The sequence below is a fragment of the Tripterygium wilfordii genome, chromosome 4 (genome assembly GCF_013401445.1).
Source record: "Tripterygium wilfordii isolate XIE 37 chromosome 4, ASM1340144v1, whole genome shotgun sequence".
Classification (NCBI taxonomy): domain Eukaryota; kingdom Viridiplantae; phylum Streptophyta; class Magnoliopsida; order Celastrales; family Celastraceae; genus Tripterygium; species Tripterygium wilfordii.
The window spans coordinates 6,793,642-6,810,076 of NC_052235.1; the positions used below are offsets into that span (position 1 = coordinate 6,793,642).

The window sequence follows — 16,435 nt, forward strand, 5'->3', positions numbered from 1 at the left end:
AGCACACATCATTTAAAGTGTTAGAGGAGGGCCAGGAGGCGACTTCGACTTTGACTTAGAAGAACGGGTGGTTAATGTATATGGTGTATTATTTGATCGTTTATAAAGTGAGTATAATTCTCTAATAAATTGATATAGATTTTTCTTTTTTAATATTATTAGGTATATTCTATTATTATTATACAAAAGGTAATAGAATTATATAATTCATCTACTTTTTAAGCTTTTTTATGGTTTTTTTTTTTATTTAGTCTCATGTAGCTCAACATATCATCAACAACATATAATCTCTAAATTATTTTTTAAACTAATAATATAGATTTAAGATTCTACCAATAAGTCATTGGGCTTGGCTGCACCTAGCCCCACCTACAGTCAGTGTGAAATGGATTCAAATTTGGGCCCCTGAGAGACATTGAGGCCCAAGATCAAATTGATTTCATAAGGTCCACAATAACGAGGCCCTGTGAGACTGGTTTTGTTCCACGTCACCATATTATCCAAAAAGTAATCGAGAACGAGCCACACATGGTGACGTGTCGCAACTTTAAATTCCACCACCAATCACAGTGCACCATTGACATAGATTTCGGGGTGAGGGGTCCACAGGGCCAAGGAACTATGAACGCTATTTTCATTCTTCTCCTCCACATATTTCCTTTTGCCCTCTCTGTTTCTCTCTCTGTCACACAACATTCTTGAGAGAGAGAGAGAGTAAACAATGGTGAGGAGTGAACGATGAAGAGGAAGAGGAAGAGTGTACTAGGCATTTTCCATGGCCTGCCATTGTGCTTACTATACCTTTCAACCATCGACTACAAAGAAGGATTTCTCTATTAATCACAGCTACACCAAGTCACTGAAGAGATCAAGACCTCTTCTTCCCTCTAATGTTAACAACAGCAGGGCCTCCTATAATACCCTTGTTTCTGAGGTACTGTATTTCTATATCCTCTCTGCATGAATATGATGTGCGTTTAGTGGCATTGCAATATATTATATCTATGACTAATTTCGATTTAAGTTATTCATGAATGGTTGTTTACTTTTATCCCAGTTTAAATCTTCTCGTAGTGAATGTATCTTGTTGGGGAGAAAAGAAAATGTGGCCGTTGTTGGAAATTGAAGCCATGACTCTACTCTGTGCCCAATAGATTCATGGCCATCAGCACTAATTCCAGTTTTTTTTTTTTTTTTTATTTTACTTGAATATTGTTTCATTTTAACAATTTCTCAAATGGGTATGGGAGGGAAGAATTTGTCTCTTGGTTTGATCGATTCTATGGCATATTAACCAATATTGTTTGCCCATTTTTTGTTGTACCTCGATTGCGCCATGGATCTAAATTCATGCAGTATGTCTAGGGGAATTAGTATAGTTGTATTTGAAAACATCTGGATCAGCATAAATCATGCCCTTGTACATTTTAGGTTCCAATCTTTGATTATTTTGAATTTCTTGGTAAAGAATACCCCAATACGATCATGTTTTATTCTTATTGCATAGTTCCATAGTGAGAAGAAAAAGCAAGTTATTTGATGTGCAGAATAACAAGGCTGAGTCAATGTAATTCAGGTTGCACTGTCGAACTGTTAATAGCTACATTGAGATTGAGCAACCTTGTTCTGCCATTAAAGAGATGTCAGCTAACTACTTCATTGAGTGTCTAATTGTGAGTGTTTCATTCACTAGGCTGTTAGGCTTTTGGTTCCTCCGGCAAGATTTGAAGCTTCAAAGCTTAAAGTTGTTTATATGGGCGAAGAGATGATTAAGTGTTTGGAAATTATACCAAGATCCTACATCCTATCTCACTGTGACTTTACTGCAAATCTGACTTTAACCATCTCCAATGTTATCAACCTTGACCAGGTGCGCTTCCTTCCAATATGTCGATGTGGTCATTCATCTAATGACCAACTCCTATAAGTGTTTATGTTGTTTTTTCTCTGCTTACTTGTACAAAAAAGTGTTTTATTTGGTAAATGCCTGCACTGTGTTTGTTTCTATGACAGTTAAAAGGGTGGTATAGCAAGGATGATGTGATTGCTGAATGGAAGAAAACTGACGGAAAATTGTGTCTGCATATCCATTGCTATGTTAGCGGTCCCAACCTCGCGCTAGACCTGGCTGCTGAGTTTAGATACCACATATTCTCGAAGGAGATGCCTTTGGTAAGGTTTTTCCTATCAAAAAAATGATACATTCAATACCAGCAAGTGATTTGAGTTTGTGTTCAGTCATTTAACCACATTTGAATCCCTTCTTGACCATTCTGCTGATCCATTTTCTCTTCGTAAATTTAGTCGTTTCAAGAATTTGTTCACTCTCCATATGCTGTTATATCTAGTTGAAATGCTATAAATGATTTGTATGTGGATCATAATAAATTGAGCATGATCGTTGATTTGGAAAGTCAGGTGCTTAAGGCTGTGGTACATGGAGATTCAGCAAATTTTAAAGCACATCCTGAGCTGATGGATTCTTTAGTTTGGGTTCACTTCCACTCTAGCTCAAGAAAGTACAATCGACTGGAATGTTGGGGACCTCTCAAGGATGCTGCTCAGGTAAAATCACCTACACTGGGTACACATATAGATGGTATTCAAGCTAAAGTGATCCTTTGATGACCATGTAGCTTAAAATCTTGCAATATTTCTTAAAATTAATGATTTGGTACTACAATTGTTATCCATTTATGTTTCAGGGAAGACACAAAGGTCAATTCCCAGGTTTGTTAACTTCAAGTAAAGATGTATACCATCCTTCTCGAAAGTTGCAAGGACGGAAATCGATCTTCCAAGCTCTTTTTGCCTTCCTCCTATAACATCCTCATTCATCAATGGCTAATTTTCGTGCCACAAAAAATGCTGCTCAGGCTGAATCCAAAGGAAGGAAGAGTCAATTTTTCGTCGTTGTCACACCTGAATGACCCCCCTCCAGAAAACATGAAACCGAAAACTGATCACTCTTCATTTGAAGGACTGTTTTGAGGGTCATTAGATTCTTTTCCCATCAACCAATTAATTAGGGGATCATTCATCGATACTCTTAAGTACAACGAATTATCATTTGTTCATCTGATAATTGATGTCTTGATTTGTTGGCCGCGGACAATTGGCTTCAGTCTGCAATGTGATTCTCAACTGTGAATAAAGTAGTTTGCACCATCACATTCTTTGTGTACATCATGCATTGAAAGATCACTTGTGCTTGGTCACTTTTCTGTACCTATCTTCTTCTCCAAAGTCTACATTTCTGAAGCATTGGTTTCATCTGATCTTTGAAGATAAAACTAGCTGGTTTGTCTCTGCAATGTGCATATGACATGCAAGCATTGATAGTGACTGAGAAATTATCAAAAAAATTCACCAGACAGTGAAGGACATGCCCCTTTTTCCTTGAAATGATCTAAATTCTGTTGGATCTGCCATTTAATTAGAAAATGATCTCTCCAAAGTACACCTTGAATTCTTAACGCACAAAAGCAACCCTTTTGAAATTGTCTCTATCGAGATTCCAAATACCATATGGTTGAGTTCTCCTAAACGTCATCAAAATGAGACCAATTCTACCCGAGTTGCTAATTTGGCACCAAATTTTGACACGTTTTGACAATTAGTGTGTAAATCAAAAAATGATGTATCTTTCGGTGCGGTGATGAGATGTTGCATTAGCCCTATATATGTGTGTGAGAAGTAAAAGAATGGTCTCATTTTCATACACATGCCAGGAATAACAACGTCAACCAATATTATACATACATATACAAAGATCTAGTTCCTAAAATATTCAAATAACATCCAAATTCAAACTGCAAAACAGTATAGACAAACCACAAAACCAAAGGTCTAATACCATGCTTATTCGATCACAACGACAGCTCGACTCTCTATCTCATCTAAACACCAGATGAACTGACAAAAAAAACCACAAATGAGTGCCCAACTACTCAATATGACTTGTTGGGTTTGGAAGGTGACGATGATTTGGCTTTTGCAAAATCAACAAGATCTTTAAAGAGAGCATCTTCACTTTTTTGTTGCTTAGCAGGGGTAGATGAATTGAGAGAGAGATTCTGAGCCTGTCCCACTAAGCCATCATAAGAGGAACTAGATCCGGTACTTGTATGAGAAGGACCACTTGAATAACCATATTGTTGATCAAAGAAGTGTTGTCTCTGATTATACCTTGAAGGTGGGGGAGGAAGATTGCCAGACTGAGTGTCCCAAGGAGCTGGGGGCAGTTGATCAGGAGATTTGCTAAATGGAGCTGGTTCTGGCTCATCATATGCAGGCCCTCCTGTGAGTACAGTCGACTTTGCTGGTTTTGAGGAATAAGGAGGGGAGGTGGAATTTGAGCTTGAATGAGCAATGAATGCTGTTGGGTTTAGCATATCAGGAGATTCTTCAGATTTGTACGCATCACCACTGAGGTAATCAACATTACCGGCATCAGTAGCGACTGGCTTCCTCGATAGGGGAGGTGGAGGAATAAGTGGGCTGACTTGCCCTGTCTCACTCCTGCCACTGGCTGGTTTCCTCACCAGTCCTTGTGGACCATCTCTAGTTGACCTGCAAAGATAATATCAAAATTACACTTTTTCCAAAGAAGAGGCTGATATCAGATGCATAATTTTCATACACCAAAAGATCATTTTCTGCATGTACTTCATTTTTTATTAAGAATGAAGGTTAAGTTGTTGCGAATATTGAGAACGTCATGTCTTTAGCAAGCTACCAAACTTGCATTGTTCAAGAAGAACAAGCCAGGTACACAATGAAAACTCAACTGACACAAGTCCACACCACAGGCAAGAAACTTGTAGCTACACCACAGGCAAGAAACGGAATAAAGAAGAAACAAAAGACTCAACTGACATTGTGCAAAAGATCCAAGAGACATTAAGGGTAGCTTTTGTAATGGCCTCAGTTTAACAGGATCTAAAAGGTAAAAGAAACTGAGAAAGGGCAAGAAATAAAATAATAAAAAACACACAACTAATGGAAGCCTCCAACACATTTACCTGTGAGCAAGTTGGGCAAACTCATCCTCTGATTCATCATCCTCGTGATTAACATCAACAAAAGGTGAAACTGGATTCACTGGCCCTCCTGTGAGAATGGTGGTTCCTTTTGCAATGTCATCATGACGGCCAAGAACACGCTGCAATGTATCATTTAGTGCCAGTCCCTGACATAAAAGTTCCTCATCCCTGGATGGCAAGCAATTATAGTGTTGGCATCATGATTTTTAAATGAAGGAAAACAACAGAAGATGGCATTTGATTCTCACGTTGTACTATTCACAAGAAGCATGACCCGCGTTTGGTAAGAATGACACTGGTCTACAAGGTCAACTATGACTTCTTCCCGAATTCCCTGCAAGTAAATCCAAGACAATAAGAACATATGACAGTGGATCACTGTACACAATTATTTTATTAGAGTAGGGATGCTATTCAACCAAGAAGCATGGCTATCTAAGATCTTCATAATATCTGGTTAACATATGCTGTCTATGTAGATCTTCTATTGCATTGTCCGTGGTCCACAAAATTTGATAAAATGCTTTGATGATGCTGGGCAGTCACTGGATCCCAAACTCTTCAATGGACTAGGAATTGTTAGCCTAGAGGACAGGCAGGGCCGCAGGGGCACACATCAAAGTAGCATGATCGGCTAATCCCAATGTGATATGGATGATCTGGATTGAGAGGAACAATAGTGACTTCAACAAGAAGGAATCCTCCTATGATCTTTTCTTAGATAGCTACCCTTTAGTCTTGGCGTCCCTCTTCAGGGTATGTATTTGATCATATAAATCTTTCCTCTTCAGATCGCACCCCATTGGTTCCTTGATGAAAAAATTTGATGAAAAAAAAAATCTGCATATTCGCAGAGAACTTCCCAGGTTTCATAAAGACATGTCAAATTGCTTTGTTTCAAAAGAACAGTTTCATCTGGATGGTTGATATAGACAAGATGAAGATGATGTCTTCCGTTATGAAGTATCTAACGATATTTTCTTTCCCGTGAACATAATATTTTATGTGCTTTTTTTTCCCCGAACCAACAAAAGGGAAGTATTACATTAAGGACGCCAATGGGTTGCCACCCATACAGAACCAATCAACAAGAGGCATCCTGGCTAATTCTGCAACTCCATTTTGCAATCATTCTCTCTGACTGAACTAATCGTTAAGAACACTTTATTCTAAGAGAGCACTACGGAGGAAATAATATCACAGTTAACAACATCACAAATTGGTTGCACTTGAAGAAATTATGTGAACGCACTGTTGATTCAAACACATCATATAAAGCATACTGATGGTATCACAGAATCAATCGATAAACATAATAAACTATAGAAACGTATTGCAGGCTTGCAGCCATAATATGACATTGGAGATATTGGTATCTAAAATTAGCATCCTTATAAAGCAAAAAAGCTTAACATTTCCCAATCTCAAAAACCAGTGAATAGTAGAAGTAAAAGGCACTGCATTTTGTACTACAGGGAAAAGAGTTTTAAAACCACATTAGGCAACCAAAGCTCGTAACGAAATATTCTCATGTAATCCTTAACATAACTACATAAGTACCTCAGGATTCTTAGCATCCAGAGCACCAAGCATTTCCATTAGCACATCTGCTAGTCCCCTAGCATTTTGTATCTCTGACAAGCTGAAAAGCAGAAAAAGCAACACAAAAGGCATAAGTTTTAGCTTTACTCATCAATCTAGTATGCCTAGATGTAGATGGTGAGCAGGCCTAAAAGCTAATTTAAAAGAAGGCATTCACTAAACAAAATGAAAAGCTTCAATCCAGAGTTGATGAGTACCAAGCAAAATACATCCTTTAAATTACAACTATCTGATCATCATCATTTCAGAGACGACCACCATTTCCACGCAGTTACCAATAATAAACAGGTGGTTTCCATTATTGCAATTTGGTAATACCATCATGACAGCAGACTTTTCTTTTCTTTTGGTTGCACAGAATTTCAATTCAGGGCCACCAAGGAGGTGAAACCGAAAGAGAAAGATAACAAGAATTACAAAGTCTGACAAAAGAAAATACATTAACTGCCCGCCAAAATTGTGTCTAGAAAGTTGTCACAGATTCTAGAAAGCAGAAACTTGCTAGTCAAGAGCAGATAATCTATTAATAGGTCTGCATAAGTTTCCTTTTCTTTAAAAATTCATTTGTTCCTGTCCGACCAAATTAGCCACAAGGTGATCATTAGTAAACTCTGAAGGAACTCCCGTTGTGTCTTGCCTCTACAAAACAAAACACTATGACATGAATTCTGAAGTTAAATCATTCCAGATATAATCGACTAGGGTTTTTATGAAACCTAATCTTGCTAAATTCCCAAGAATATGCCGAAGGAAGCAGTGAGACTTGCACACTTAATTTTCATTCTTAGGTCGTATAACCACATTGATGGAATCACTAAGTCTAAAGGTGCTGAGAAAGAAACAAACTTTGAAAGATGAAATTCTCTCCTCCCTCGCCCCTCTACAAGTTACTTGTTGCAGAGTCGCGTAAGAAGAACAATTTCTCGACCAAGCTAGGTGTTTTCCAACAAAAATATATGCAAATTTCTTTAAAATGAAAAAAGTACATAGGTCACAATATACTTTTCAGTTTTTGCCGCAGAACTAAGAAAGAAAAACAAAAACAAAAAGGAAGAAGGAAGAAGGAACTAAGGCAGCAAGATATGGTTCAAGACCTACCTGAGACTAGAAGCATCGGCAGACTGCAAAGAAGCCTGAATAGCAGCATCTTCATATGTAGAAGTAGGGTCAACTATCGGTTGGGTTTGAGGTGGAGTGAACAATGGCACACTGTTCTCTGCTCTTGGAGGGAATTCAACTCCAGCAGACTGTCAATTATCAAATATAAGCCACTTGAATAAAATCAGTTGATCTGTAAAAATAAGGTTAATCATACCTCAAGGAGCGATATAGAAAAGGATAAAAATTATAATATAGTTGCTACCGTATCTTTTCAAGGTGAAAGCTCAAAGATGTGCGCAGGAAACGGCCAGGAGGACAAGTGTTCAATGGAAACTTTTATGTACATCTAGTTTTTAGCAATATACAGGGTATTTTGGCATTCTGGCAGATGAGTGGTTCCTGTGTGTGCTCTGTATTTTACAAATATGCTAGCACCTAGTCGAGTATTGAAATAAATATTCCAGCAATTCTCCAAGGATAGAACAAGTATTTTATTGAATAATGCTATGTTCCATTCATCTCTATTTCTCTCTTGTGTTTTGAAGGAACTTCAAGGGCGGGGAATGGTATGACCCTCTCATATATATTTAGATAATATTAATTTAACAAATTAAATGATATGATTTACTTTCATATTAAATAAGTAGGATCAAAAGAAAATTATAAATGATTAAATTAAAGTAATATTTAACGCCCAATTAGTGGAATCCTTATTACATACCGTCATGCTCCATTTTTTTTTCTAATGATAACATTTATGTACTAGTTCCATTCAGCGCAAAATCCCACTAGCAAAATATTAAGAGACTATACATTCTATTGATTATAGGTATAGATGCAACAATTTTGAATAATGCTATTATAATCATTAAATTACTAAATGGCAACCCTCTAACATTCAGCTTTCAATTCTTGTTGTTATTCAGAGTTTAGACCGTATACCTTAGGCTGTGGACAGTCTGGGTAGGTGTTATGAAAGGGGTGTGTGTGTAAAAAATAACCGTGCACAAGGCTACCATGACGGGCAAGGTCAGGGATAGACAAGATGTACACAGATATTACCTCCCTCATAATATGTGGAGGGCTGTTTTCAAGAATTGAACTTGTGATCTCTAGGTTGCACCCCTGCAACTTTACCACTGGGCCACATGTTCACATGTGTGTGTGTGTGTATGAAACATGTATAATTAACAAGAGACAAAAGCAGCACAATAATTCAATTACCCTTATCTCATTATATGCCGCATAGTACTGGGGATACCTTCCCCTGGGTCCTCCAAAAGCTTCTTGCCATGTATCAATCAAAATAAGTATCCTTTCCCTCACGTTTAATTCTGGCTGTGAGATAACATGAGAATATAATATGCATAACAAGCTAGCATCAAATGGTACAAAAAATAAGAAAGATCCGTGACACAGATACAGACATAAATTCTTTTATGAAAATGGAGGTACAGAAAGATATCAGGCACCTTCTTCTTCACTATTTTAACCATGTCATGAAGGATATCACGCTCAATGATCTGCTGGAATACATTATCACCACAATTTTTGCTGAGAGTTTCCAATGCCTAGAGCCAAAAATTCAAATAAAAAAAAGCATGAGATGACTAGTAGCTTCCTTTTATTATGTCTATAACATGTCTACATAAAAAAAAAAAAGCACATAACACAGGTTCGTTGATACAGTACTCAGCTATAGCAAATATGGGCATCAGCAAGTTATAAGATATAGTATACCTCACAACGATAATATATTACCGATATGTAATTATTGTAGAAGTTATCTCAGATTAATAAGTTAATATAGAATCCATTCCCTATAAATTTTACGAGAATAGAGAAGAACTAACATAAAGAGCAAGAAGTTGTATTTTGGGGCTCTTGTTTCCCAGGCGCTTCTTAAGTATCTTCAAAGCATCCTTCGTTTGCCTGTAAAAGCAACCCAGTTTAACAGTACAAACCAAAATAGGCAAGCTTCAAGATTTGAAAGTAGAAGTTAACTGGAAATACAATAATGTGAGATCATGAAGGAATTAAAACCAAAAGTATCACCAATAGGAACACAAAAGCCCAGCGCTTGACCACAAATAAGAAGCCACAAAACCCACTTGAACCCGCAGTTAGCTTCACCTAATAGGTCACCTAAACAAATACCTGAGCATACATATAACACCATGTAATCCCAGTCCTGTTCTGTGACAAATTGAACAAACAGACGAAAAGTTATACTGCTTCCGAAGCAGAGATAAATTATTCCCCAGCTGAGTTATAGCCTATAGGTCCATAAGATCATGCCATTGTTCTGCACATTCTAATCTCTGAAGTCTGAACTCAAACCTGTCTAACCCAAAGTCATTATTCTAGGAAGACTTGTAGATCTCTAAAAGGAAAAGTAATGCCATACTGCATAACCTAAGCGGCCAAATTTTTAGAGCCATAAATTCACACGAACAACTATTGAATTGAAAACATTGATCAAACAAAAAAACAAGCAACGGAATGATACCCAGGATCAATGTTGATTAGATCACATAATTCGATGTTTATAGCCCAGTCTGGACCAATCAGCATATCACTTGTCGCCCTCTCAGCAACTGCAGCTGCGTTATGTGCCATGTCCCTCAGCCACTAGCCTCAAATCACAAACCCTTGGTTCTCCTTAGGGGCAGTATCAATGACACAGAAGTCGGCCTACAAAAAAATTGAAGTGATTGATGATATGAATTGATCAGAAAAGAATAAGATAAGATTAAATTGAGCAGAAAATCATTGAAGAATCCATTTTCAGGGGCCCATTACTGTTGAAAGGGAAAATAATAACCTCATGAAACCATTAGTATGACAAATAAAAGTCAAATCTCAGAAAAATGGTATTAAAATAAAATTTTCAAAGAAAGAAAGGGAACCGACAAAATTGAAGCTACATTTGCCAAGAAAACATTGATCGGAAATCGAAACAATCCGATTGAATTACCCAAAAATTAAACCCTACAAAACAAAAATTGATCAAAAGCAAAAAGGAAAAACAGAAGAATACCATGCTAATTGGAAAGCCAAATTAAAAGCAACCCATTAGCATTCACATGATCAAGGGGATATATAAGATAAAATTAAAGGATTTACCTTGTATACTGTAATCGTAATCGTTGAGCGAGAAGATCTTGGGAGAAAGTTCACCGGCACGAATTGAAAAGTCGGGAACTGGAAAATTCAAAGATTGGGGTTTTATACTGATGACTACGATGATTGTGAGAGGCGTTGAATTTTGTTGTTGAGAGTTTAGATTTGAGAGGGGGTTTTGTTGGTGGTATTTTCTACGCGTCAGCCAAAGAAGTTTCATCCTTTATAGATTGTAATGGAACATTCTATCAATTACTTTCTCAAACAATTTTTTTTATATTTATAAATTTTACATCTTCAATAAAAAATTAAAAATACAAAAAATGAAGAAAAATATTATCTTTTACAAAACAAATTAATTATTAATTAGAGAGAGAAAATCAACTAATTTTATTTAAGAAAGTTTTCACTAAATTTAACAAATATCAAGCATTATATTATAAACCTTTTTTTTTATGGTGATAGGGGTTGTAATTATTCTACAAGCCAAAAATACAACAAAAATCACTCCAATAGAGTTTGTCACAAAGATCGTAAATTTACTAATCCAAAATTAGTTTCCATATTTACAAATCACCAAATGAAATAGAATAAGTATTGTAAAAAATGTAGGGAATTGATAGTTAGTGTTCATAATTTTTTCCTGTTCTTGATCGTTGAGTTCTCTGTATATTTTTACACCATTGTTGTTGTTGGAGATACTCTAATAAAGTTAAAGAAATGCAAAAAAAAAAAAGAAAAGAAAAGAAAAGAAGGTGCTTCTAATTAATTGATTTCAAGATGCTAATAAGGAACTTTCAACTTTAATTTTATTTTAATATTTAAATCTTTTATTTTTAATTAAATATTTTAAATTCTTCCAAGTTTTCCAAACTTTGACTCTTAACGAGGGTTGAAACTTGGAAGCCCATATAGAGCCCAAAACGCGTTCTTTTTTTTGTCCTCTTTCCATTCTCTGGTTTTTATTCTTTTTTTTAATTGCAGACCGCGGGGCCCACTCAAAGTGTAAGTCAACTGTCACAAGGTAATAAGATTGACATAAGGTTTTGACCCAATACGAGACAATTGGGATTTGGGAGAAGTAAAAGGTTTAAGGTGAGCAAGGCAGGGCAATCCAATGGGAAGCTGGCAAATCAACAAATGTCAGCCCTTTTCACAAAGAATGTAGACCTTAGAGCAAGTCAAAGAAGATGACAATGCTAATTACTAATTAGAATTGGGTTGTATATCAATCCTGAACTGAATGTAAATTATAGACTTTTGATACATTTTCTTATACATTTACTTCAAAAATGTTATCTCAAATTACTTTCTAAATTTTTTTGTTAGCCTGGAACAAGCCTGTCAAGCGTGATTGATCGAGAAAGTCATATATCAAAAATGAAGAATAAATCATCAAAGGATGAGGGATTGGCGAGACTGAATTTAGCATAGTCTGCCTGCTTTAATTTAGAATTTATTATGAACTTGTAGGAGAGTATTGGATCTGCATATTGCTAAGGAAATTAGCATGGATATGTGTTTCTTATGTTGGAGAGTATTTTGCTTGGAACCAGTTTGGATACATTTTTGAACTAGTTTGGATACATTTTTTTTGGTATGTTTCGGCAGCTATGTGTGCATTTGTTTCAGTTTCAGCAGCTTTTTCCTCAAAATTTAGGTAATTCTGCACTGTTTCAAAGACTGCTTAATTGACCCATTTGTGCAAAGCTAATGGATTTAAATGACCCTTTTTTTTTCTAGAGTAAAGGGGTTTGTTTGACCCATTTCTACAATTCTATACTTACAATAATATGTATGAAACAAATATGATGATACTCAGGTTTTTTATTTTTTAAAAATAAAAACAAGTTCACGTGTCACAATCTTATATGTTATTTCCACATGTCTTACCACGTCATAAATGAGAAAATTTAAAAAAAAAAATGGCACAACGGCCACATCACTCCGTTCAAAGTTCGAGAGCTTTTCCGTACTTATCCCTGAACAATACTACAAACTCTCAAAATTTTATTTTTCATTTTAACTCTCAATTCATATGATAAGTGAAATATCCATTGATTGTGAACACATATTAGGGTCCCTTCAACATCCAACATTTCAAATCAATGGGGTAAAAATGTAGTAAAAAAATTGGGAAAACGAAACATTTTTCTAGGTATAAATGGCCGAAGTCGAGTTGGATTTGGGCATGTCTAGGGTTGGATTGCCCCATTTTTGTTGGATTTAAGACAAGCTTGAGTTTTGCACCTTTTTTGCAACACTGGAATTGCATTTTAAATCGATGGAAGTGTAAATAAAATTTAATGATTGATTGGATAACCTATGGAGATACAAAATAAAAGAGATTTTTAGTAAATTTGCAGCATATAAGTGTTGCGTTTGGTGATTTGAGTCCACCAAGCTATGGGGCCAGGCCCATTTTCTACACAAAATAAAAGAACATAGCATGTTCAAAACCAGACCATGGGCGTTTATTTTTATAAGATCGGGTTTAGGAAAATCGTATTGTTTGCAGTTTCCTCCAGATCTTCGGGAAAAGCATGAAAAAGAAGAAGAAGAGAGGCTCGAGTGGTACGATCCCTCCGTCACCCTAGAATTAAAGGGGCGATCTCATAATTTTTGGCATGTGAAGAATTTATTTTAAGTAAAAACCAATTTAAAATACAATAAATAGGATTGAATATCCTAACTAATTTTGAATTAGGGTTTACCAAAAAGTTTGGTTATATATATATACACGCGGATACATAAGGATATACCCATCTTTTTTTTTCTCATAACACAACAATTTAATATGAAAATGTATTTCTCTAAAGTCACCATCTTTGAGCTCTGGGATTGATGAGTGGAAAACTACAAGAGCTCTAGTAGCCCCTTGATCAAAGCTAGAGAGACTCAAAGCAAAGATTTAGAAGGCAAAAGAGGGTTCGTAAAACAAGCCAACAAGATCATTTTATTGTAGTACACAAACTTAAAGGTTAGATCCTTAAATTCTTTCATTGCATCATACCATGAAATTTGCTTGCTTTCACCTATGATATGATCTCAATATTCAAAGATATGAATAATGTTTTTGCTGATTTTTCTTATGAAGACAACATACTATCATTGACATTAATCAAATCAAAGGGAAAGACAAAATATGATCATGAAAGATTCTTCAACAGTAAAAGCCATATACATTGTATCCTACTAGTATATATGTAAACAAGATAGCAGTATGGAATACATGTCACAGCTAGTGTATATATATATATAGAGAGAGAGGGAGAGATGGTGTCTCACAGCTTGTTTAATCTGCTATCTTGCCTCTTTTGTTGCAGATAAGAGCCCAGCAACCACCACCTATATGCCTGCATTAAATTAAGAAATACATGTCACAACCAACAACTAACCAAAACCTATCATAAAAATTTTCTAAAAAGATCAAATGACATTTGCTCAAAACAAGAATCTGTATGTATTGAAGATGTTCTCTGTTTTCTAAAAGACCAGAATTGCCCAAATTTGAAGACAAAACATATTCATAAAACAATTTTAAGAGAATGTTCAAGATGCCTCACAAGCTAAAGATCAAAGAAAATATGAACAGAACAAGTGAATAGAATTCAAAACACACCTGCTGCTGCCGCCTCTGCTACTTCTGCTACTGCTGCTGCTATCACTGCTTTTAGAGCTCCCACTGTTACTACTCAATCCAACACTCTCACTCTCCCCTCCTGACACCACATACCTCTTCTTCCACCACTCCTCTCCACTTCCACCTCCCTCCGCCGCCGCCGCCACCACAGGCTTAGGCAAAACCTTCGAATCCATTTTCTTCTTCTTCTTCTTACTAGACCCCCAATTAGAAACTGGAAAACCCATCTTCAACAAAAACCCTTTGTTCTCAATGCTTCCATTTCTGTTCATCATCTGCAATTTCTTCTTCTTCCTCACTACCTCCTGTTCTCTTCTCTGGGTACTAATTTCACGATCAATATTAACTCTCTGTTCTTCCATAAAATTTTCTTGTCGTCTCGATGGACGCTCAACGAGATCTTTCAGAGAGAGCTCATAACTTGACTCCGGCATCCGACCCACCATCTCCATTAGCTCCATTTGTCCCCTCAAAATCGCCTGAGTCTTCGCCTCCGGCGACAAGTCTCGATACTGATTAGGACTTTTCTTCCACAAGGGAGGTGTAGACTCTCCAGACTCATCAGTTTCAGCCCCAAATTCTGATCCCCTGTTTAGAACACCATAACTGTCATATCTTGATCCTGGGTTTTTTGCAGGATCAAACATGGTGTCTTCTTGTGGGATTGAAAGGAGAGAAGGTGGGATTTGTGGGTTGTATCGAATTGTGGGGGTTGGTATGTCAATTTTAAAAAATTTATTTCTTTGTGATTAAGTTATTGATGGAAACAAAAAGTCAAAGTTGTTCCAGATGGATTGGTACAAGTAGGACCTTTATCTGCCTCAATTTTTATCTCTTTTTGGTCTTCGTCATGAGCCAGCTATGAGTTTTGTCTCTCACTCTCTCTTTTTTTCTTTTAATGGAAAGAGAAAATTATAATATTCGTTTTTTTATTATTTTGACTTTTGGTTGGGAGTATCTAACAAAATATCTTAGTGCAACTAATTGATCATTCTCATTAAGGAATCGAATTTAATTATTTGGTGTGGGGTTCTAAAAAACAAACCAAAATCAAGAAAAGGCTACCTCATAGGTTTTGTGGCATCCAATTCGCAATTAATGGCCGCATAATAATTCGCAAACCATGCATGTTGGTTCTATGTATGGATTCTGTATAAATCAAATTCACAATTTTTAAATATTAAATATTACCTCCTAATCAGTTTTTTTTTTTTTTTCTAAAAATTGGTTCCTAAGATTTTAAATACAATTAAATGTGCGTTTATAACAATCAAAAATATCTTTATGTCTATGTTTGTTTTTTTTTTCTAGAAACGCATAGAATAATCCAACCAGACACGTTCTCTGTTACGACAATAATGAATTAGTTACCGAATTACAAGCAAAGCTCATGAAAATGTCACAGAATAACCATATTACCAATGACCATGCATAAGGACGATATGAACATGTAAGAATCACGAGTAGTTTATATGACACTTATTTATATGGGTTATCTATCTAATATAAATCTCGAGTTCGAACTTCTCATCTCTCCTTCCTCCCTCTGTATCAAACAAAATATATGACCCAAGCATCTTGCATCATTGTCAATTGGTGATTGCGTGTCCCTAACTACGTCCTCCTTTCAACTCCCAACGGTTGTCTTAGCGATAATGGTGGGTATTGAATATTTGAATGCTCCTCTTCCTTTATTAATGTTGATTTTTGTTAAATGTCAGTCGCAAGAGGGACACGTGGCCTCCACCAAACTTGATTTTATCCCCCACAAAAAAAGATCTTAATGCATGAATAGAGGGAGTCGAATATGACAAAATTGGAAAATACATACATAGAGTGAAGTGACATCAAATCTTTGAACGTCTCTTTTTTCTCATACACGCTCTCTTTGTGGTTTGTGGACCCATTTACATCTAACTAT

The 16,435-nt window shown here is 36.1% G+C and overlaps 3 protein-coding genes across 3 annotated transcripts; 1 reads left to right on the plus strand and 2 right to left on the minus strand.

Annotated features, from left to right (window-relative positions):
• The first annotated feature begins 683 nt into the window (after nucleotides 1-683).
• Nucleotides 684-3,224, plus strand: LOC119997914 (magnesium dechelatase SGRL, chloroplastic). The gene is made up of 5 exons (XM_038845144.1): nucleotides 684-934; nucleotides 1,694-1,870; nucleotides 2,014-2,172; nucleotides 2,419-2,565; nucleotides 2,706-3,224. The coding sequence occupies exons 1-5, from the start codon at nucleotides 776-778 to the stop codon at nucleotides 2,823-2,825; spliced, it is 762 nt and encodes a 253-aa protein (XP_038701072.1). The 5' UTR covers nucleotides 684-775; the 3' UTR covers nucleotides 2,826-3,224.
• A 466-nt stretch (nucleotides 3,225-3,690) lies between these two features.
• On the minus strand, nucleotides 3,691-11,074 carry LOC119997913 (TOM1-like protein 4). The gene is made up of 10 exons (XM_038845143.1): nucleotides 10,875-11,074; nucleotides 10,258-10,442; nucleotides 9,602-9,680; nucleotides 9,221-9,319; nucleotides 8,973-9,086; nucleotides 7,746-7,894; nucleotides 6,606-6,687; nucleotides 5,294-5,379; nucleotides 5,025-5,213; nucleotides 3,691-4,572 (listed from the first exon to the last, which is right to left on the minus strand). The coding sequence occupies exons 2-10, from the start codon at nucleotides 10,365-10,367 to the stop codon at nucleotides 3,951-3,953; spliced, it is 1,530 nt and encodes a 509-aa protein (XP_038701071.1). The 5' UTR covers nucleotides 10,368-10,442; nucleotides 10,875-11,074; the 3' UTR covers nucleotides 3,691-3,950.
• A 2,886-nt stretch (nucleotides 11,075-13,960) lies between these two features.
• On the minus strand, nucleotides 13,961-15,224 carry LOC119997916. Its single transcript, XM_038845145.1, has 2 exons — nucleotides 14,494-15,224; nucleotides 13,961-14,227 (listed from the first exon to the last, which is right to left on the minus strand). The coding sequence occupies exons 1-2, from the start codon at nucleotides 15,159-15,161 to the stop codon at nucleotides 14,167-14,169; spliced, it is 729 nt and encodes a 242-aa protein (XP_038701073.1). The 5' UTR covers nucleotides 15,162-15,224; the 3' UTR covers nucleotides 13,961-14,166.
• Between the last annotated feature and the right edge of the window lie 1,211 nt (nucleotides 15,225-16,435).